General features: G+C 41.9%; 1 protein-coding gene across 1 annotated transcript; it reads left to right on the top strand.

Annotated features, from left to right (window-relative positions):
- The first annotated feature begins 5,200 nt into the window (after window positions 1-5,200).
- LOC132406418 (peroxiredoxin-1-like) lies at window positions 5,201-17,065 on the top strand. The gene is made up of 6 exons (XM_059992056.1): window positions 5,201-5,322; window positions 6,947-7,064; window positions 12,091-12,244; window positions 14,729-14,851; window positions 16,047-16,177; window positions 16,801-17,065. The coding sequence occupies exons 2-6, from the start codon at window positions 6,959-6,961 to the stop codon at window positions 16,884-16,886; spliced, it is 600 nt and encodes a 199-aa protein (XP_059848039.1). The 5' UTR covers window positions 5,201-5,322; window positions 6,947-6,958; the 3' UTR covers window positions 16,887-17,065.
- Window positions 17,066-24,500: the final 7,435 nt, after the last annotated feature.

The following is a 24,500-nucleotide window of genomic DNA, read 5'->3' on the forward strand; positions in this document are numbered from 1 at the left end:
TGGCTTTGACTTCTCTTAGCAGTGACAGCTGTGTCATCCTGCACTTAGAATACTTAAGCCTTCCCCAATGGGTTCAGATGTTACCCATCCCTTTTGTACAGGTCGTACCTTCCCTAGAAGACATCCCAATGATCCATAAATACGAACCTGTGACCCATGCACCATTTCCTCAGTCATGTATCATCTGCTAAATCATCCCATTCTTACCCTCACTGGCACATGGCCCAGGCAGCAATCCAGAGAATACTATGCTGGAGGTCCTGCTTTTCAACTTCCTTCCTAGCTCTCTAAAATTTCTCTTCAGGACCTCTTCACCTTTCCTACCTACGTCATTGGTGCCAATATGTACCAAGACTTCTGGCTGCTCATCGCCTCCCCCACTTTGGAATGCCATAGACTCAATCCAAGACATCCCTGACCCTGGTACCTGGGAGGCCACATACCATCTGCGTCTCTCTATCATGTCCACAGAATCTCATCTCTATTCATCTGACTATGGAATCGCCTATCACTACTGCAGTCCTCTTGACCTCTCTTTTTACTGAGCCACAGCACCAAACTCAGAGCCAGAGACCCAGTTGCTGTAGCTCCCCCTCAAACATATCCAAAGTGGTATACTCATTATTGAGAGGATTGGTCACGGGTGTACTTTGCACCAGCTGCACCTTTCCCTGCCTTCTGCTGAACAGTCACCCAGTTGCCTGCCTCCTGTGACTCAGGGCTGACTACTTCCCTGTTGCTCCTATCTATCACTTCCTCAGTATGAGATCAAGCCAATTGAGCTGCAGCTCCAATTCCTCAACATATTCCCTGAGGAGCTGTAGCTCAACTGGCACATGACACAGATGTGGTTATCTGGGAGGCTGGAGGTCTCCCAGAATTCCCACGTCTCATACACAGAATAAAACACAACTCCTGAAGCCTGCCTTGTTGCATTAAATGTACCCTAACAGACAAGGAATGAAGAATAATGAAGAAGAAACTTACCAGATATTTACCTCGCCTAAGCCTGATGAGCCAAAGTCACTATAATACTGGCACACTCATACAATGGCCGTGTCATTTTCATTTGCCCTTTCTAATGAATTCTGTTCACTGATTCAGTATTGTATTACTCTGAAAACTGCCGTGAAGTGCTGCTGTTTTTAATCATCAACCACAGACCGAAGTGAAATCACTGCTTCTTCTCATGCTCCCATTCACTGACAGGGTGCAATCCAACCCCGCTGAGATTCATTTTCTTGTGGGCATTCACTGTAGAGAAAAATAAACACATTAGAATCAATAAAAAACTACCACTAAGACAGACATACAACCAATGTTCCTGTTAGAGTCACATTATATACAGATGTTCCTGCACCTACCATCAGTTTATGTAGATACAATGTCTCAGTCTATAAGCTGATGTTTTGTATATACAGTCACACTTAAATGGTTACGTTTTATAGGATTGCTTTTATATTTAAAATTATTTTGTTTTTTATTGTGTTTTTCTCTGGGGCATATCTACGGAAAATAGCGCCTATGGCAAGTACTGAAATTGCGCCCCTGTCCAAACATCTGACACCCATCTTTTAAATAACTTTGCTATAATATCAGCTCAAAAATACAAATCATGCTCATTAATCTTTTAATTAACTAATTATGGCACTACATGAAAATTATGACTGCACCTTCCTTGATTTCACTGATGCAAATCGGTCTATGATGTGATCAAAGTCAGTTCTTTCAGTTTCTTCTCTTTCTACACTCAGCAGAGCAAAATCACAGAGTCTGCCTTGACCCATGGAGGCTCTCAAATACAAAAGTATTAGTTTTAACTCGCTGAATGATCTCTCACAGCTCGCGATGGAAACTGTGATGGTTAGCATTATCTGAATAGCAATGTGAAGATTGGGGAAGACACTCTCATCTCCATACTGAACAATAAATTCAAGAAGCTCTTCAGGTCTTGATAATTTCATGTTGACCTGCCCTGATAGCAACATTCTGCAATCCAAAATTTCTCCATATAGCTGCTGTCCATCAACATCAGAGCTGTACAATTCTCCCAAATTTTCACATTTCTTCTTTAGGTCGTTACTGTCAGCACCGTAACACTGTCCCTCGACATTGAGAAGAAACCCAAATGGCGTCAGTGTCGTGCAAATGAGTAAACCTTTTGTCCATTTCTCTGTGAAGACAGTCGAGTGTTCCCTTCACGACTCTTTCCATTTCCTCCTTAGCTGTTAACCCAGCATCTCTTCAGATCTCATCAGCCATTCATTTCTTTAATCTCTGACGTCTTTCAACTTCAATATTCCATCCCTGACAGAGACCGACTCCTTCCTCAAGTGACTCTCTGACCAACACTTCTCTTTCATCTTAAAAATGATCTTGGAGGGCTTTCAAATCCAGGGCAGAATTGTGGAAGTTCATGATAGGATCCTGTAGCATCTTTTGAATACGGTCAATGCGAATGAGTACTTTGTTCCAATATCCTAGCAAAATCAGAAAATCATAACTCAAAATGCAGTTGTACAGCTGCCTTGCATCACTTCTTGTTTCACTGGTCTCATTTTCATTGTCTATCATGTCTTGGAAAACTTGAAGTATCTCCTCAAGGTACTTGTTGATGGGCTTCACTGCTTCTGTCCTTGCACTCCACCTAGTTTTGGACTCTGACTTAACAACCACAGGCACGGCGTTTTTGAGTTTTTCCCAGCACAGTGTTGAGCAAGAGAAAAACACGTAGAGAGCTTTGATGGTTCCAAGTTGAGTGAGTGATTGTCGCAATTCACAAACACTGCCAGATTGTTTTTCTCACTTATTCTTTGATGAACACCACTTCTGTGTCCAGCCATCACAGCAGCATTGTCATATCCTGTAGCTCCATTTCGCCCTTCTCTAGCTGTTTCAAGGTGTCTTCAACCAAGCTCTCAGCATCCTTCTGGCTTATCTGGATAAAACCAAGGAAGGACTCTCTAACATGAACTGTTTTCCCCTCAAAATCAACTTCCACATACCTCACTGCTTCTGATGTCTGCTCATGGTGTGCCTGATCAGCAGCTGAGTCGAACATGAGACCATAGTACTTGGCTTTATGAATGCTTCTTAGCAAATTCTGGCAAACAGTGGATACCATCATGTGGATGAATTTGTTCTGGACACCTGGAGAAAGATGAGATGTGGATCCAGGAATACTTTCCAAATGAGTGAGGGTTTTTTTACGACAGGGTCAAAGATGGCCAGTAGTTTCAGTAAGCAAAGGAAATTTCCCACATTGGAGTCATCGTCTAGCAGCTGAAGTGACTCCCAGTGTCCCCGCAAAACCAGGTTCCGAGTCACAAGGAATTTTATGTGGTGAAGGATTCTCGTCAAGATAACATGCTAGTTCTGCTTTTCCTTCTCAATCTGTGACTGAAATACCATGTCAATAACTTGTCTTTTCCCAGCTAAATTTCTTTCAATTTCTTTCCACTGTGCAAAGCATTCCCGACGATTCTTGGCATTTTCATGAACGCTAAACTTTTGAAGTGCTTTCTACTGGTTGAATCCACTTTCCTGCTCCAATGAGGATTAGGAATCTGATCAGGAATAGAGAAGACAACAGACACAAATGTAGACTTTTTAGAAGGGGAATAGACCAGCCATAAGCGAGTCACTTCCTCACCACAACCATTTCCCAATTTCCATTTGAATCAAGTTTTATTCATTCAGCAGTTATTTGTTGGTAGGAAAGGCCCTTCACTGTTTTGGAAATACTTCGAACCCAGCATGATTATTTCTGTTCTGACCGAGTCAGGCAGAATTGCTTTTCTAGTATCCTTGTCGAACTTCAGAAGTCCAATGTCATGTTGTTCAATCACTTCTGGTATGACAGTTTGAGGCTCTTTGACACCACCCAGTTCAGTAGGTTCAGTGTCATCAGGTTCAATCTCATCTGGTAAAATCTCATCAATAAACTCAACATCACCACCACCACCATAGTCTTCCCCTCCTGTCATGTCCACATTCTCTGTGGCAGCTTCACTCTTAATCTCGTCAGATTTATCTGACCTTACTTCCTTCTCGACTTGTGATGCATTTGTACTTGATCCACCTTGGGATTCTAACAGACTTGTAGCAGGTGCAGGCGACTCCATGGAACGTGTCGAACTACTTGCTCCAGGCCTTTCAGAGCATGAAGAACTTGCTCGACTTCTTGGCTTCCTCCGCCTCCAACTTCTGTCTCTTCCGTCCTTCAGCTCCGCTTTCCTTCTTCTTCATGAAGAAACATTTCATGGTCTTCTTACACAACGCTGTGAATTAAGTGCTTCTCACCCATGATAATCAAAGACAGATCATACATCTGAAGAAAATTCTTTTATCACTCTCCATCCGAGAATGGCTTGTCTGACTTTAATAGAAACTGCTCAGTGGCGCCCAGGGCACCTGCCATACTTTAGATACGCCACTGGTTTTTCTTAATGCTGCATCAGATCCAGAGTACCAGAATACTCTGCTCACTCCCTCTCCTTCACACTATCTATCTATCTGCCAAAACAAAGTACACTGCAGATGCTGCGGTCAAATCAAAACGTACAAAGAAGCTGGATGAACTCAGCAGGTCGGCAGCATCCGTTGAAAGAAGCAGTCAACGTTTCGGGTCGAGACCCTTCGTATCTATCTGCCACTTTTCTCTTCTCTCTCTGGTTAACCTGCTCAACCTCATTCCCTCATTCCATTCTGTCTTGGCTCTCATCCCTGGAAGTTGTCAGTTTAGGACAGGGGTGTCAAACTCATTTTAGGTCACGGGCCGGATTGAGCAAAATGCAGCTTCACGCGGGCCGGATCAGTGCGAACGCAGCTTTCGTTGCCTCTGTTTTTTCAGCCTGTTCTCATGTGTCTCAGTCTCTGCTGCAACTACAAAGTGTTTCACTTTACAAATTCCGTTTCTTATGAAGAAGACTGCCGAATAAACACTAAAAACCCTGAAAACCTGGTTACCTGAATAAACTCAGCATTAGCCATATCATACGCCATAGGCGCTTCCATTACTGGGGCCAGCTTTAATAGTAATTAGATATTATCTCGCGGGCCAAAGATAATTCCACCGGCCCGCGGGCCTTGAGTTTGACATATTTGGTTTAGGATGAGGGATGAAACTCCAAAGTCATGCTGACACCTGCTCTCTGCCTGTCTCTTTAAGAGCGGGAGCTTGGTTTTCTGCTGAGTCATTCTGGAGCCAGTGGCTGCGGGCGTCTCACTCTCGCGATCTTTGACTCACTATAAGTAGGAGGAGGGGGGTGAGGTAGCGGGATATTGGCTATCGGAGTATCGTGGAGCTCTGTCCCGTACCAGGTCTGCAACGCAGTTGTGTCTCTTTATTTTTCTGCACCTTTTTTTTTATTTTTCACATTTGCATTTTTTTTATAAAGCTGCCTGTGTTGACTTGCAATTGTCGTTTATTTTTGCTAAGTTTCATTTATTGGTTTTATTGTCCTTGAATGTACTGCCGAGGGAATTGTGGCGAATGGTATTTCCGTTCAAATGGAGCTGTAACAAAGAGCCCCACGTGTGACGCAAGCCGCCTCCTAAAAGCTTATTTTAAAAGCTATGTTGGTTACCTTGTATTTCTGACACAAGTAATGGGACTGGGCCTTAATCTTTGCAATCGGAATTAATATCCTTGGCGAATTCGTTCCCTGCGGTTTTTGCAACATTTTTAATCCATTCTGAGAAACGTATTCAAGTGTATCCATCGTATCTTCAAGTGTATGTTCGGTTTGAAGTTCCTATTTGCGGCGTTTAACTTGCTACACTGTATCGAATCGAGTACGTCCGACATCAAAGTGAAAGCAGTTTAGGCTTCAAACCCGGCCGTTACTTCGGATGTTTCGGAGCAGAAATAATGAGCCGAAATTTAATCCTTGTATTAGGTTAAACTTCATTTTATGGAGGATCGAAGACTTGCTATTCAATTTCTGTACTGCCGTCGGCATGATAGACTTTAGCAGGGTTGCGTAGAAATTAAGCACATCTCTTATCTCTGGATTTATGATGCCCGTCAAATTCTGGCACTTTTTAAAAGCTGGTTCATATGCCTGGGTGGAAGATTAACAATTTACATTTTCCCACTTTTAGTTATGTTCTAGTATTAGTGCTACTTCACTGAATTAGTATTATCTTCGATCTACCTTGTGGGAAAATTTGCATAGGAGTAGATTAACTTGCTCATATTTTTTGGCTTAACCACAAGGAAATGGTACTTCCTGAATCTCTTCATTCTTAACTAAGATTGCTGGGGCACCTTATTTTGTGGAATTGGTTGTTGACTGGTATACCAACAATTGTTCTGGACTTCATAGTGACTGCAGTTTCCCCTGCAGAATATTTTAAACAGTTCTTTAAAGCTCTTGATTATTTACCTTAATCCAAAGAATCCCTCAAAAACTTGTAGTAAATTCCACACTTGATAATTGGAGACTGTTTTGACAAAACCTAGTACCTGACTGCAAATTTTCAATCTCCATGCTAAGTTTGGCAATGTTGATGAGTCTAAAAGTAATGCAAGTTGATTAAAAAAAACAATTATGTATCCAAATAATTAACTGTTTTTTCATAACTTTTAAATTAACTAGGTCACCTTTCAATATTTATATTACACAGCTTATCTAGTATATTTGCAGACTCAATATGCTGCACCTGTTGACTTGGTTGTGATCAGTGTAACCAAAGCTGGGAATTAATGCTAGTAATATTTCTCCATTTCCCATAGTGAAAAAGTGTATGTTCAGTTTATGTCATGACTCAGATAAATACTATGAAATTGTTGGATGGTATTGGCTCTGGTTGGGTTTCTGGAATGTTCCTTTCTGCTATAATACAATCTATTTCAAATGTACTAGGAGTAGCTTAAGCAGCCCATTGTGCAGGTAAAACGTTGGCTTTAGTTTGCATTAATACTGGGCCTCTTCTTGTGCAGTAACTGTTCAAGATGGCAGCTGGAAATGCTAAAATTGGTCACCCTGCCCCTGATTTCACAGCCAAGGCTGTGATGCCCAGTGGAGAATTCAAGGATTTGACTCTGTCCAGTTACAAAGGTAAGGTGGTTTAAGTTTCCTTCCACAGCCTTAAATGTTCACTGTCCAGTTTCAAAATATCAGTTTTGCCTTGTCTATACTTTGCAATGATCAGACTTGTCTAAGCATAGTTTGAATCCAGTTGTAGCTATTGACTATTATTAGTTCAATTGACTTTCTGAACAGTGTATTCTGAAGGATGAGCAGTGAGGCAAAGTTCTTAAAACTATTCATCTAGGATAGCACGAAGTCTTGGTTCAATGCACTTCCCACACTTTCATCAATTGAAAACCAATTAATCCATAATTTATCAGATGTACTTTGGGATGGTGGGTTGCAGATGCCTCTACCATAGGTGCTCCTTCCTTTCGCTAGCCTGTATGCAGGGCATCCTTGGGCAAAGTGTTGACCCGTCAGGGTCATTTGAAGACATGGGAGCTGGTGGTGCATATCACAGTTCCTGGTTATGTGACCACTGATGCCAGGCAGACAATTTGAAGAGAATTGATGATGGCTGGGGACACCTGTCTTGTAAAGACACTATCCAGAAGGCAATGGGAAGCCATTCCCATTTGTATAAAAATGGCAAGGACCATCATTCATGGAAAGATGTGTTTAACTACCCGCTTTGCTATTGAGGCTACAGTTGTCATTTCTCATGTTCATCAATGAAATCTTGGGCTATGATCTCTGATGTAGTATAGATCCTGAAGTATATACTTCTGATCTAGTATAGATCCCGTCCATGAGACGTGACTATCGGGATATGCTGGCTTTAAAAAAAACCCATTTGGGCTGGATCAGGTTGGCTAATTGTAGGTTTTTATTGTGGTGGCATGTATCCTTACCAGTAGGGCACTTTATGAATTGTAATCGATAAAAATATTAGATTGACGAGCAGTCTAGGATTGGACTGGTGGCTAAAGGGAAGAGGACTAAGGGTGGGGCTTCCAGAAAAATTGCTAGCAGCAAAGCCTTCAAGGTTGCCAAATCAGTAGTTCCCTTGGCTGAAGCAAGTCATCCCTGGTGGCTAAAATCCACTGTTTTTCTAGCATGTAGTGCTTTGTCATTGTTGTACAGCACAAAGGATTCTTTGGCCCAAGTCAATCAACCTGAGCTAGTCCCCTTTGCCTACGTATCCCTAAACATTTCCTATCCATGTCCTATGCAGTCTTTAAATGTTGTAATCCTCTAGCAGATCATCTTCTGGAGAGAACTTGCCTGTTGGGTTGCCTTTAAATTCCCTTGCTTAAAACTATACTCTCCAGCTATAGGCTTTCATACTGGTGGTTGGGGGGGGGCGGGGTGCAAGAAGAAATTAACAATTGTTTATGCACAGATTTTCCAGAGCACCCTCTTAACCTCCTTGCTCTGTGGAAATTTTGTCCGGTCTCTCAAACTCGAGCACACTGGTCCCAGCAGCATCCTTGCGAATCTTTTCAGTGTCCTCCAGCTTGATCACGTCCTTTTTCTAGTAACTGTACACGATATTGATGTCTTGTACAGCTGTAACAATGTGCCAGCCCTTATTCTTGTCCTTTGAAGGCAGACATTAAGTGGTCACTTGACTAGGTACCTTCTTTACCAAATACCAGCCACTGAGTCTGTTCATTGTTTTCTGCTGCGGCTCTGTGCATCACATGTGGTTATTTCCAGCACTATTGCATTTGTCAGCTTGAACCTGCCGGGAGAATGACAGACCTCTCATTTACAAGGTGTTGCTGCTGACTGGGTTTTTTTTTTGCACTGCCCTGTAAATGCTAGTCCATGAAAATCCCAGAAATCGGCTTCTAAGATGCCCAAATCACCCTGTCTGGCACCAACAATTATTCCAGTCAGTCACATGGATTACATTTTATCCTCATCCCAATTTGGTCTGAACAGCTGAACCTCTTGAGCATGTCTACGTGCTTTTGTGCATTGAGATGCTGCTATATGATTGGTATTTGCATTAACAAGCCAGTGTACCTAATAGTGACCACTTGAGTGTATATGCCTCCATCTTATCTACCTGTATTGCCACTTTTGGGGGAATTGCACTTGTACCTTTGGATCTGTTCTACAACTCCTTGGGGCACTGTAATTTTACTGTCCTATCCTGATTTAATCTCTCAAAACACATAATCGATTCCATCTACTATTCTTTGGTCCACTTTCCCAGATTCAGATCTTGCTGCAACCTTGGATTATTGTTTAGTTTCCGCCACTCCATTATAGACAGCGTGCTTTAGAAGATGCAGAGAATATTTACTAGGATGCTGTCTGGGTTAGAAAGTGAGTGAGCAAGGCTTCTCTCGTTGGAGTGAAGGTCTGAGAGGTGACTTGATAGATGTGTACAAGAGGCAGAGAATGGCCATCCAAAGTGGTTTCCCAGAGTGGAAGAGGCTATAGTGAGGACATGATAAGCTGATTGGAGAAAAATAGAAGGGATGTTCAGTGCTGGGGAACACTGCCGAGGTAGAGATAGATACATTTGGGCATTTGAGAGCCTGAGATGCATAGAAAAATGGAGGGTTATGTGGGAGAGAAGGTTTAGATTGGTCTTGAAGGCCAAAGGTCAGCATAACATCATGGACTGCCGGGCCTGTTCTGTTCATGATTGTCCACCACACCACCAGTTATGGCGTATCTGCACATTTTCTCATGCCACCTACATGATCGTAAACCTTGAATGTGATATAGTCCCACTGTCATAGGCCTCAAGTCTGGGGTGAGATCTCTGCTACAACCTTATGACTTCTGCACCAGTTTGGCATGCAGTTGAACCTTGCTCAATCTGTATGTGAGATTTAACATTTTTGGGGAGCTGTTCAGGAGGTTTGACAACAGGGTGATAATCATGGACTTGAGCATTGTAAATTAGCCTAGATCTCATGGGATCCAGAGTAAGCTAGCAATGGATACAAAATTTACTTTGGAGACAGGGCTGTGATAGTTGCTTTAAATCATGCAATTAACCATGTGCAGAACCATGCTAACCATTCTAAAACAACTTACTGGCTGAATAAACAATGAGCATAGTAATGCTCTCCCAGGTGGAGTATCAACCCAAAGCAATATTCTGTCCATTTCCATTCACAGATCCTGCCTGACTTGCTGTGTTATTCACACATCTTATTTTTCACTCCAGATTCTGCCACCTGGAGTCTTGTCTCAATGGTTGACATTTTCAACTAGTTTCATTTCTCTCGCAAGCAGGAAATCGCATCATTGAGCGAAGAAGCAGATACAGTTTGAAGCTGGCTGCTGGCCCATCAAGTCTATGATAATCAAGCACCCATTTAATCATTCTCTCCACAGTCCTATATCTTTGACAGTTTCTACCATTTGCATAAATTCTGGATGTAGCTAGGCTACAATCTCTATATTTGGGATGAGGCAAGCGGAGCAGCTGAGGAAGCTGTTGATTGTACCAACATGATATAGATGTCATAAGTTTGGGATTGAAGACCAATCATTGGTGCAGTGCAACAAGTGTGCAGCTGTGTAACTACTGTTTTGTTAAAATCAAAACTGTAACTGAACAACTAGAGAGACTTGGACCATGCACACCCCTTTGGGTACAAGGGTTACCTGAGGTTGGTTGTGGAACCTCCTTACCAGTAGGTTTGCTGGTTCACATGGCTGTGCTCAGTTTGAGGGTTTGGAGTAAACCCGGCAAATGTGGAACTGATCTTGAGCCAGGACCTAGCCAGTTGAGGGAACATATCCACAAAGGTCAAGGACAACTTATTTATTGCATCACTATCAGGTGAAGATCTAAAGTAAGATGGATCCTGACTATATCATGATAGCAAACAAACTTGAGGAATTTGTCTGAAGCAGGAGTAGCACAGAATATCAATGACCAGTGCAAAGAATGATATCAATGTGGGTAGACTGCTTTGTCTGAAGGTTGCCAACTTTGGCTATGAAGTTACTTGAGTAAAGACTGGTAGTTTGGGAAAACTTCTGCGTGGGTGCTCATGTTGGACAAATGTCTAATTTGGAGGCAGGTATCTGTAGCAACAGTGTAAATACTTGCAGTGCAGCAGGAAAAATAACATTGGCAAGTAATAGTGATGACTAATTTTTCTTCTTTAGGTCTGTGGTATGGCGAAGGAAACTATTGCTGTGAGTTGAGAAGAAAATAGTTTCTCAGTGCAGAAGTATTCGTATAGAATCCGGTTTTAAGTTTTTGTGGTAGCAGTAAATGCAAAGACATTGCCAACTAAATTGCACTGGGGAAAACATCCATATCTTTTAACAAACAGTTGGCCTTGATTTCCAAAGCCATCTCATTTATGACAAAGTATTTGGCTCTTCCATAATCCAGTGCAAAATTCTCCAATCTGTCCTTTATGCCAGCTAGTAAATGTATTTAAAATTTGTAGTAGTGTAGTGGTTGGCATAACACCTTACAGCTGCAGTGACCAGGTTCAATTTCTGCCACTGAGGTTCTCCACATAACCACATGGGTTTCCTCCAGGTGCAGAGGTTTCCCTCCCACATTCCAAAGACAACAGGCTATTAGATAAATTGGTCCCCTGCATGTAATTGTGTGGCATAGACTTGCAGCAGAAGGGTTTGTTGCCATCTTGTATCTCGGGGGAAAAGTTGGTCAACATCTTTTCATCAGAAGTACTTGGTTGGGCAGCCTCCCCAGGAAAAATTATTTGTCTGTGATTTTGGAAGATGTCTGCATTTAGTTACTGGTTCCATGTAACTGTTCAGTCAAAATGGCCTGTGGTCCACATCTGTACCAATCCATATCAATTCTATCTTCCCACTGGCAGCCTTCAATGACAGTGATTTGAGTGCTCACTCTTTGAATGACAATAGAATGAATTGTGCTAGATTTCTCTTGGTACAATTGGTACACATTGTTTGTGACCAACACAGTTCATCTAATGCACGTGATCCTTGTATACACATGGTGAACTGTTCTTGAATGGGATTTTTTTAAGCTCAAACTTGCACTTGTTTTTTTTTCTGGACACCTGCCTTTTCATCAGTGATCCGAGCAGGTTAGAAAGATTGTGTAATGCTGATCACCTTTTCACCCCAGGAAAGTATGTTGTCGTGTTCTTCTATCCACTGGACTTCACCTTTGTCTGCCCTACTGAGATCATTGCATTCAGCGACAGAGCGGATGACTTTCGCAAGATAAACTGTGAAATTATTGGTGCCTCCACAGATTCCCACTTCAGTCACTTAGCCTGGTAAGGCTTTTTAAATTTTTTTTTACGGTTTTTGTGTTCAGTCGGGAACTTGGGGTTATCTTTGACATTGTTAAAAAACTGGGGAATGGCTTCAACGAAATGTTAAAACATGATTGTAATTCCACTTCCTGCCCCGGGCTTGCCAATTTTTGTGGCTAAAGATGTTTCAGGCACTTAAATTGAACTTTAGTACCACTTCCTAAAAACATGCCTGCCATAAGTTTGTGGCTATCTTTCTAGGTCAGTGAACCCTGCCCAATGTGACTGTTTTACTGGATAGTGCAGCCTCCATCAGCTCCACAGCCCAAAGTTAATCCTGACCTGTTTGCACATGCTTTGTGACAGTGGGCTTCCCCATGTCTCATTTACCCCAACTGATCCAAGGATGTGCGTGCAGGTTGGTAAGCTAATTGATCCATTTTGTTAGCTGTGTCCAGGAAGCATTCCTGGTGATATGTGGTGAGGCCATACTAGATCTGGTACAAGGCAATGGACTCAATCATGTGACTGATTTCTTGGGGAGGGGTGAGCATTCTAGAGACAGATGACGACAATTCCCTGTCCTTGCACAAGATCGTGGCTGATCTGGCTGTGTACTCGTCTCCACCTACCTGCCTTTTTCCATAACCCTTAATTCCTCTACTATGCAACCTTGTCTTGCATGTAATTCACTGAAGTAGTCTCCACTGCTTCATTGGGCAGAGAATTCCAGATTCGTCACTCTTGGAAAGCAGTTCCTCTTCATCTCCATCCTAAATCTCCTCCCCTGAATCATGATGCTATTACCATAGCCTTGGATAGAGATAGGAACAGAAGGTTTAGAAAGTAATGGGGGTGGTAAACTATGATGCTTTTGGCAGGAATTTGGGAACAAATGTATGGGGGGGGGAGAAATATTAATCTGTTCTGCATGTCAATGGGCAAGTGTCTGGGGATAGAGAAGGTACCCAAGGTTACTATAGGAGTGGAGGGAAGAGATTGTTATCTTTGGCTTTTGTCCTTGATGACCACCATAAGATTGGAGAGTGACAAATATTTATTGAAGACAGGCAATGTGTATAATCCTGAATTGTAGATCTAAGTTTTCAGTGGTGGGCAAACTATTGGACAGGATGCTTGGAGATGGGACTTGAGGTTTTGGAGAAGCATAGCCCGATTAGGGTCAGTTAGGAGCAGATTGTGCTCATGAGCCTGACTGAAGCTTTCAAGAAAGTGACAAAAATTGAAGGTAGTGGTGTATGTGGATTTTAATAAGGTGTTTCTCTATTGTGGGTGCATTCAGAGTGTCGGGAAACATGGGACCCAGAGAAGCTTGGCTGCATAGAACATTTTACCTGGAGTTTGGCATTCTGCAGCAATCTCTTGTGAGACCCCTGCTCTTTGTTTCATTGCAAACTTCCACTTCCTCAATCCACTTATTTTTTTTAAAAAAAGTAATAATAATCAGGTTGCTGGTGTTGTATAGTGTAGAAGGTTGTCATAGATTACAATGAGATATTGAGGTTGCTGGGCTAAGGCAATTTACCAGAATGCTGATTAGAGCATCCCTTGGACTAATGGGTAGAGCAAAATGAGGCTTTTCCTTTTGAGTAAAGGAGCTTGAGGTATACAAGTTAAGATAATGGATAGCTAATGACTTTTTCTGAAAATGGTTAATACAAGGGGACACTGTAAGGTGATCAATGTTAGATTTTATGGTGGGTGCCTGGAGTGCACTGCTGGGGGTTGTGGTAAAGACATTTAAGAGATTCTTAGACACATGGATGAAAGAAAATGGAGGATACGTGGAAGGGAGTGTTTTGGGATGGTGATACCTCCACCAAAGGAGGTGTAAGGTACTCCCCTCTGCTAGCCTGCGGGTCACCCTTGGGCATGGTGCAGCACCTGCTTAGCCAGTGTTCAAGATGTATGAAGGAATGGGAGCAGGTGGTGCATATCATGTCCTAGGTAGGTAACCACTGATGCAGGGTAGGTGATCTCTGAAGAGTATTGATGGTGGGGTCACCTGTCTTGTAAAGACACTGCCTAGAAGAAGGCATTGGCAAACAATTTCTGCCAAAATTTGCCAAGAACAATCATGGTTATGGAAAAACCATGATTGCCCATGTCATTAAAACGCAGCACATAACGAATGAACAATATAGTAGGGAAGGGTTAGATTGATTTTTAGAGTGGGTTAAAAGGTTGAGGCAATATCATTAGTGCAAAAATGCTTGAAGTTTAGCATTGCCTCTGAGCTGAAGAACCAGTTTTTTTGCAAATGACCAATTAAGTTGTCATTGACATGGGTTGTTTACACAAACTCAGCAGGTTTAACTTGTTTCATCAGACAACTCTACCTATAATTTACAAAAAATAGATCTACATGGACAATGGCATTCATTCCACGAAACTTGCTGGGGGAAATGGTGTATTTCTAACCTGGATATTCAAGTTTCCTAGCCAGCACACTTTCAAAGCTATTTTGGATACATTTTTTTTTAGGATCAACACACCTCGTAAACAAGGTGGTCTCGGCCACATGAATGTTCCACTGGTTGCTGACTTGACACATTCCATCTCCAAAGACTACGGTGTTCTAAAGGAAGATGAGGGCATTTCTTACAGGTCAGTGAATAATTCTTAAGTAGAATTCAGGGTCTTGACTTTCGCTTTATAGGTTGAATCTGCAATACAAGGATTTCTAATATTGGGCCACTTCCGGCAGTTGTTTGTAAACTATGTAGAATGCTTGAAATGACTTGCATATTTAGGTACAGAAATTATTTTACCTGCCATTAATTCCTCATCAGTGCATGGAGGTAGAAAGGAACCAATAACAATACAGAAAGTGTTAGTTGAAATGCAGTGCAGGCAAACAATAAGATGCAAGGCCATTATGGGGATATTGAAATTCACTCCAGCCGATTGTACCCAGAGACCATTCAGTGGTCTTCGCAGGACTTGTAAATCTTTCCATATAAGACAATGGGCATTTGCTGCATTGAGTTTGTCATAGAAGTGTCACCATGCTTCTGACACCAATGCCTACGATTTATTATCTTATTACCTGTATATTGATAAGAGGTTATTACAGAAAGACTTACAGATTCTGTCCTTATTACAGAATAAAATGATTGAGATCTAACAGCAAATCCAATATTCTGTTACAGCAGTGCATACTATAACAATGATGTTTCTGAAACATGGACATTTTCACTGCTGTATTCCATATCTGTACTTGTAGGCATTGTCTGCAGTTCCTTTTTCGCACATTAGCACAATCTTTATTCCTGTTTACTAGTCAATAGCCCTCCATTTTTCTTCCCCTGCGAGATGTCCGTCAATAATTCCATTTTCAGTAACCCTGTCATAAAGTCCCCTTAGATTCTACTACCTCTGCAATCTACAAGACATGCTGTTTAGTAGGTTAACTGACCTACAGTGACCAGTTAACCTACTGACCAGCATGTCTTTCATGTGGGAGGGAAGTCTGTACAAATTAAGCTTCCATTGCATTCTGTTTCCTCTCCATGTTCCTTTAAGTTGACCCTGATTCTACCACTTGATGAACTTCCCAGCCTAATGCCTTTCCCATGAGGAAAGGGATCATTTGGAAGCTATTGGTCATGGAGAACATGAAAATGCACATGACCTTATCTTCCATCCAGTAAAACCAGTATCCAGACAGTAGCTGTTTCACTGGTGTACATAACCAACTACTGGTTTCAACTTGCTGCTCAACTTATTTGAGCTTCCTCCCCCTTTCCCCTCCCTGTCTCTCCTGTGTTTTAATATGTGATTCTTTTTTTTTGTATTCAAGAGGACTCTTCATTATTGATGAGAAAGGAATCTTGCGGCAGATCACAATCAACGACCTTCCAGTTGGTCGGTCGGTGGATGAGACGCTCAGGCTGGTGCAAGCTTTCCAGTTCACCGACAGACATGGAGAAGGTAATGCACTGCTGCTGGGCAAGTGGCCTCAGTCCTGAGAATTTCCCAGCTTATGAATCTGATGTGCAGAAGTCTCAGTTTAAGCATTTTTCTCCCCCCCCCCCCCCAGAACTGTTCAGTCAATGACTGTTCAGTATGGATTACTTGTGAATAGATATGAAGATCGACTTCATTTGTCAGGTGTAAATATCTTCTGCATCAATGACAAACACTGAGGATGTGCTGGGGGGCAGCATGCAAGTGTCAGCATGCTCCTGACACCAATGCCTACGATTTATTATCTTAGTCTTTGGAATGTGAGAGGAATCTAGAGAAACCCTTGTTGTTACAGGGACAATTTAGTCAGTGGTGGACATTAAATTCTAATAGCTGGCACTAATCATTATGCCACCATGCTGCCCTTGTTTCTGATCTTGCAGAAACAACTCCTTGAGATGGTCCAAAATTTTGCCTTGTTGACTTGTAGCATTGTGATGCATGTCCTTGGATACTAATGCCCACCAGGAGTTCCTAGAAATACAGATATTAACTTGAGTCTGTTATTCCAGTCTTTATTCAGAATAAATGTACAATTATAAAAAAAATCCTTGCTAAATCTTAACCTCTTTTTTTTTCTCCCCCAGTTTGCCCTGCAGGATGGAAGCCCGGCAGTGACACCATCAAGCCTGATGTGCAAAGCAGCAAAAAGTACTTTGAAAAACAGGCCTAGGCTCCTGCATTTTGGACCAGATCCAAGCACTGAATGTTTATTTTTTGTTAATGTAAAGATTGTCTCACAGGATCAGTTTGGTATTTGTCCACATCTGTGCTGCAAGTAGCAAGGTCCAAACAAACTCCTGTAAATGTGTGTTTTTTTTACTGTGTCAGAATAAAACAAGATTGAAAGCCGATTGGTTTCTATATTCTTTAAAGACAAATGTACTGGTATGAATTGGAATTTACTGCCCAAAAGGGTGAAAGGAAATTTTGCCTCGCTGTAAGCTTGTATTCAGGTGACCTTCCATTGGTAGTTAATTTCTTTAATGGCTACTGGATTGTGAAATGGTGAGCAAAATGAAACTGGTATGTGGACCCTGTCAGATTTTAATTTGTTTCTGGACTTGACTTTCAGAACTCTGCAAAGAAACTGAACTCTACCCTTCAGGGTTGAAGTCAGTTATCAATGAATAATGTTCAGTATGCAGTGTTTTGTATGTACTCCTTCCTGAAAGATCAGGTTTGACAGACAAATGCACATTTCCTTCTGACTGGTGTGTGACATGAGAAACACTGATCCAAGCATTTGTCTGGCCTTATTGGTAACAAGGCATACCCACAACTCATTAACCCTAGTAATCTTTGGAATGTGAAACCAGAACACCCAAAGGAAACAGTCATGGGTGAATGTACAAACTCTTCAGACAGCAGCAGCAATGGAGCCCAGATCTTACACCTGGCACTGTAATGTCTTGCTGTCTGGTATACTACCAGCAGTTTCATGATTACCCATTTCATTAGTCACCTGAACTTGGATTTCCTACTTTTTTTACCTAATTATGTTCATGATCATTAATGGTTACCTCCATGAATGGATGAGTCTGCTCTACAATTAAGTCCTATTTGTCTGAGGTATCAACTAAAGTAAATCTGACTTGGAAATGTTACTGGTCTGTTTCAATCTGGAACTCCCTATTCTCTAGCAAAAGGGGGGCTTGACAGCAGTTCAAAGTGATAGATCACCATAGCCCCTAAGGAAATTAGGAATAAGATGCAAATGCTGGCTTTACTAGTAATTGCCAGGTCCCAAAAGTGTTCTAATTAGCTTTTCTTTTTCCCTGTTCCTCCCCAAAGCTCGAGTCATTTTTAATAACTACTTAGTGATCTGAATTTTTTTTTAGGGAGCTAAGTTATGCACCTGAAACACTTGTTGTAACTAGTGTAGAGTCTTCAAAAAGAAAATCACCTGCCAAACTACAAGTTGACAAAAACACATCAAAAATTTCCAGGATTGCTGTAATGTTTATGCTGCTGAATGTAAAGTTGTGCAACATCTTGCCATAGTTATGATTGTTGCACAATTTTCCCAAGCTTCTCATTTTTTTTTGGCTTAAGTTAATTCAACTCTTCAAGTGCCAGTGTCAAGGACTCTGCAGGGTCAAAACATCAGTGGACACCTTCCTGCTTAACCTGCCTTGTACATATCAAAAAAGCCTACATTTCTTGTAAAGATATTAAATTGATTTTGTGGCCTTTGCATCCTGTTGTCTATTTTGGTGACTAGCACATCTCTAAGCTTTTCCTCTGGTTTGTGATCCACCCATTCAGTGTAATAAGTAGGTCCTTTTCAGACTGGTGGGATGTTACTTGGGTAGCCCACAGACTGATATATGACAGCCACATCAATTTGCGCTAATACACTTCAAAACATGGGCTTACTATTTGGGCATCAGCTTCATGCACAGTGCCTTGTCAGATGCCTTTTGGATATCTAAATACACCACATTGACAGGTTCCTCTCAAACTACCAACAGCTTTGAGCAAATTTTAGAGATGAGTTAATTTCATAGCTAAGTTTGAATGCATTCTGATTTCAGTGTTAATCCCTGGCTCCAGTATTTCAGACAAGATTTTAAACTGATTGGCCTATAGTTCTCCAACTTCTGTTTCCCTCTGAACAAGGGAGTAACAATGGCCATTTCCCAGTCATCTGATAAACTGCTAGAATTTAGCAAGCTCTGGAAAAATTTTAACCAAAGGGTCAAATATTTCTGACACCGCTTCCTTTTAAAACTTTTGGACGTGCGCCCTTCTGACCCAGTGATCGTCCTGCCTTTAGTGAGTGTCTCTTCCCTTGTGACTGGAATTTCTATAAATTGCTCCGTTACACGGAATCAACTCATCTGTTTGCAGAGTCCTCCGTGGTGAAGTCTGATGCAAAATAAATCTGAATAAACAGTTCTTTGCTTCATGTTAGTAATTCACCAGCATTGTTCTCTGGAACATAGCAGGGTAATGGGGAAAAGGTAGGTGGGAGGTGATGAGTCCAACGCCAGATCCACCATAATCTTGAATGATGGAGCAAGCTCGACAGGCCAGATGGCCTACTCTTGCTCCTATTATGTTATTATTATTTAGAGATACAGTACGGTAAGAGGCCCTTCCTGCCCAACAAGCTTGTGCTGTCCAAGTACAACCATGTGATCAATTTACGAGGAAATCTGCCGATGCTAACCGCATCTTTTTTTCCCAATCCGGATGAAGGTTCTGCCGGAAATGTCAGTTCTTTACTCTTCTCCATAGATGCTGCCTGGCCTGCTGAATTCCTCCAGCATTTTGTATGTAGTGCTCAAATCTACCAACCCACACATCTTTGCAATCTGGGAGGAAGCACATGGAGAAAACCCACATGGCCATGGGGAGTGTACAAACTCAAAGACCTGGGTTGCTGGTGCTGTGAAAGCTTTATACTAGAACTATGTACCCATAGGAGTTCTGCTTTGATACATCATGCACATTTTCTCTCATAATCAACTTTTCCCTTCTGAGCTCTTCAGTCATTTGCCACAGAATCCCAAAACATCTGACCTCTGGCTTATCATTCAGTCCTTGGGCTTGTCACTTGCCCACTCTCTGGCTAGCCACCCAGTGTTCGCCTTAATGTTTAGTCTACCATTATTCATAATTTAACTTTTCCCTTCACATCCTTTGTTAACATTGGATTGTGTCGCTTTCTCAGGGACACGATATTTTTTAATTGAGAGAAGTTCCTACTCGAGAGTTGTGGACCAGATGTTCATCCACTAATTTGCTTATTGTCTTATTTTCTAAGCTGGAAAGGGTGCAGGGCAGATATACAGGAGTGTCGCCAGCACTCGGTTGGGGGAGGGGGGCCTTAGTTATGGGAGAGGTTGGGCAGGCTAGCATTGGAGACTGAGGTGGAACTACAGGGAATTATAAAATGACTGGCTTAGGCTGCCATTTTCCTAGGGAAAATGGCAAACTGAAGAGCATACTGTAGGTTTAAGAGGAGAGGGGAAAGATTTAAAAGAGACTTGAAGAGTGACATCTTCACACAGAGGGTGTTCTTTATGGAACAAGCTCATACAATAATACCATTTAAAAGGCCCTTTGACACATGTTGATCCATGGCCTCCACTTGTACCAAGATGAGGCCACTTTCAGGGTGGAGATGCAGCACCTTACGTTCTGTTTGGGTCCCCTCCAACCTGATAGCATGAATATTCACTTCTCCCAGTAAGCATTGAAACACCAACTGTACTCTTTTCCATAGATGCTGCCTGTCCTGTGGAGTTCCTCCAACATTTTGTGTGTATTGCTTTGGATGTGTACATTGAGAGGACCGGTTTGAGGGATATTGACCAAACAAAGGCAAGTGGGAAACACCAGAGGGCATATGTACAAAATTAAGGGAAGGAAGTTTAGGGGAGACATCAGGGGTAGGTTTTTTACACAGAGGGTTGTGAGGGCCTGGAATGATTTGCCAGGGTTGGTGGTGGAGGCTAAAACATTAGGGGTACTTAAGAGCCTCTTGGACAGGCACATGGATGAAAGAAAAATGGAGGGTTATGGGGTAGTGTGGGTTTAGTACTTTTTTTAAAGGATTATGTGGGTCGGCACAATATGGAGGGCTGAAGGGCTTGTACTTTGCCATAGTGTTCTCTGGTTCTATGGGACCAGCGTAGATAGGCATCTTAGTTAGCATTGACTTGGTTAGCTCAAAGGCCCTTGGCTTTCTTATAGATTCTGCTTCAACTGCTGAGTTCCTCCAGCACCTTCAGAATCTCTCCTGCCTAAATTACAGTACTGTGTAAAAGTCTTGGGCACCCTACATTTTACATTTTTAATACGGTTTCAGATGGTATGGGCTCCACAGAGCCCTGATCTCAGCACCATCAAGGCAATCTGGGCTTATCTGGAGAGCCAGATACAAGTGAGACAGCCGAAGGCTGCGGGAGAACTGTGGCAAGAAAATCAGTTTGGGGCAAACAAGATACTTGGGTCAACCTATCAACTGATTTTCTTATAAAACTGCATAACAGTATATCTAAGAAAACTGATGCAGTTTTAAAAACAAAGGGTGGTTATGCCAAATACTGATCTGATTTAGTTTTTTTTACTGTTTACTACTCCTTTTAGTAATTTTTTTATGTTTAGAAACCTTTAATTTCATTATTTTTGAAATTATCTGTGCTCTTACAGATTTTTTGACCTGTGCTTTAGACTGTATAAATACTGATTAATGTAGCAAACAGTTATTGAGAAGTTTGACTTCTATTTGGTTTGATGTTTGGCTTGAATACTTTTTCGTCCAACAACAGGATATTTACCGGTTTGCACGCTCCACTGCATGAACTTCAGCTTCCTTCCTGGTTCTGTGATGGTCTTTGCACTAGTAGTCACATTATTGAGTCTTGGAAACATCCAGTGAAAGCTTCTTAAATCTCACTTTAGTCACTGAGCAATTTCCAGTTTGTAATTATGTACAGGATTAGTAAAAGTGTCCAGATATAGAACTGTGGTTCATGAACAAACCTTGAGAAAAGAAAGGAAATCTGCCTGAGACCCTAATCTTGTAGTACTGTGTTAACCCTTTATCACCCCCACTGAAATGGTCCAGTAAATGCTTATTAAAAACAAGCAAAGCGAAATCAGATTTATTATCATCAACTTGTATGGCATGAAATTTGTTATTTTTCAGCAGCAGTACAGTGCAAAGACTATAATTAATGCAAATTACAAAAACAAATAGTACAAAAACCACAAATGCAAGTTAAAGTTCATATGTTCATGGACCATTTTGAAATCTGATGGCAGAGGTCAAGAAGCTGATCCTGAATCATTGAATCTGGGCCTCCAGATTCCTGTACATCCTCCCAGATGGCAGTAATGAGAAGAGGTAATGTTGTAGATGGATGCCACCATCTTGAAGCACCATGTCTTGAACATATCCTCAACAGTGGAGATGGCTGAGTCTCTAACCCTCTGCAGTTTCTTGTGATACTGTGCATTGGAGCCTTCATACTAGCTGACAAAAGTGTTCCCCGCCGTACATCTACAGAAATTAGTAAGAGTCATCAAAGTAAATTCGAAGGTTCAGAGTAAATTTATTATCAAAGTACATACAGCGTATGTCACCTGAGATTCATTTTCTTGCAGGCGTTCACAGTAGAACAAAGAAATAAGTTGAATCAATGAAAAGCTATGTACAAAGACAGACAAATAATCAATGTGTAGAAGTCAAACTGTACAAATACAAAAAAAAGTAACAAATAAATATTACCGGCATATGAATAATTACAAAAGAATGATCTTGTTAGTAATCCACTTGCTCATTGAAGAAATTTAAAATGCATCCTCCATTTTTATAATTACCTCATCTCTGTTTTGAGCATTTTAAAACCTTGCCTTGGAGATCCATAAGACATAGGAGCAGAATTATGCTCTTTGGCCTATTAAGTCTACTCTGCTCAAACTCCAGCAGCTGAGATAGTGATCACCTTTGAGAAGAGATGTGTTTGGAATTCCAGGACAGAAGGAGATGTCAAATTTTAGATTGGAATCCTTTGTGTGAACCTGCAGGAGACAGAGCTGTGGAAGAGGTGACTTCCCAGATTATTTAACTACATAGTGTGATCACTTGAGTCGAACACGATGTTCACACAAGGGGTTTTCCCTTAATGGAGAACATCTGTGTGCGACCTTGTTTCAAATGGGGAAGCTGATACACGGGCAGCCATTGCACAGTCCTTGACAGATCAGGATCAGGGTCAAGTGGCATAGCACACGAGATGACTGGAGACAATTCACGGCTGCGGTCTTCCTCCACCTTCACGGCTGTTGTGATGTGCCATCATCTTCCGCCGGCTCCAACATTGAGGTCTTCGTTGAATCGCTCTTTGTCTAGAACCTCCCCATGACCTTCCCACCATGGGCGACCCTACCAGAAGCTTCACTGCTGGGTTCTCAGGAACTCACAAGCCTCTCCACCACATCAATGTGATGATCCTCTGGAGAAGAGAGATGATAATGAGGTTGGGAGAGGATAAACAGGACAAGGTCCCTTCAGCTCCATATACATTTATGTGCTGCATCAAATGTAGCAAAGTGATATAGAACAATATCAACAAGATATTTGACACCAAAATCCATTAGATTATAATTTCAAGCACAGATGTTTTACTATACATTGTACATTAAGGATGTTACAAGCATTCTATAAATTCCTCCTCCTGCAATTCAGCACCAAACTCAATTTCCCATTCTTCCTGCATATTTAAACCCTCCATGACTATCATAATTCTGCCCTTTCAACATGCATTTTCTATCTCCCATTGCAATTTTGTAGTCTACATCTTTGCTGCTGTTTGGAGGTCAGTATATAACTCCCATCAGGGTCTTTTTACCCTTTCAGTTTCTTAGCTCACAACAATTCTACACCTTCTGATCCCATGTCACCTCTTTCTAATGATTTGATTACAATTTCTACTAACAGAGCCTCACCAGCCCCTTGCCTACCTGCCTGTCCTTTTGATACAATGTTCATCATTGGACATTAACCTCCCAGCTACTGTCTTCCTTCAGCCATGATACAATGATGCCCACATCATCCATGCCAATCTGAAACTATATTACAAGTTCGTCTTCCCTCATCCAGTGTACTGTGCCTTCAGATATAACACTTTCAGTCCTGTATTCACCCTTTTCGATTTTGTCCGCCTTTTACATTACAGCTCATCCTATTGACTAAAATTTTGCTCTATCATCAGCCCCTCCCTACTTGCAGTCTGACTGCACAATGTCTCTGCTTGTAAGCCAACTATCCCATCCTCAGCCCTATCACTCCAGCTCCTATCCCCCTGCCAAATTAGTTTAAACCCTCCTGAACAGCTCTAGCAAACCTACCTGCAAGGATATTGGTTGCCTTCAGATTTAGATATAACCCACCCCTTTTCTTCGTGTCATATCTTCCCCAGCAGACATCCCGATGATCCAGAAAACCACAACCCTGCCCCCTGCGCCAGGTCCTCAACCACTCATCCATCTGCCAAATCATCCTAATCTTACCCTCACTGGCGCATGGCACGGGCAGCAATCCAGAGGTTACTACCCTGTATGTCCTGCATTTCAGCCTTCACCCTAGCTCCCTAAAATCTCTCTTCAGGACTTCCTTGCCTTTTGTACCTGTGTGATTGTTGCCAATATGGACCGAGATTTCTGGCTGCTCACCCTCCCCCTTCAGAATGGCACGGACCCGATCCAAGACGTCCCTAATCCTGGCACCTGAGAGGGAACATACAGTCCGGGTGTCTCTATCGCATTCACT

This window comes from Hypanus sabinus, chromosome 16 (genome assembly GCF_030144855.1).
Source record: "Hypanus sabinus isolate sHypSab1 chromosome 16, sHypSab1.hap1, whole genome shotgun sequence".
Lineage (NCBI taxonomy): Eukaryota > Metazoa > Chordata > Chondrichthyes > Myliobatiformes > Dasyatidae > Hypanus > Hypanus sabinus.

What these genes read in the sequence shown, in the direction of transcription:
- LOC132406418 (XM_059992056.1), top strand. Translation starts at nt 6,959, where the DNA reads ATGGCAGCTGGAAATGCTAAAATTGGTCACCCTGCCCCTGATTTCACA. An exon ending in CACTTCAGTCACTTAGCCTG is followed by an intron (nt 12,245 to 14,728) that starts GTAAGGCTTTTT and finishes ATTTTTTTTTAG; the next exon opens with GATCAACACACCTCGTAAAC. An exon ending in GATGAGGGCATTTCTTACAG is followed by an intron (nt 14,852 to 16,046) that starts GTCAGTGAATAA and finishes TTTGTATTCAAG; the next exon opens with AGGACTCTTCATTATTGATG.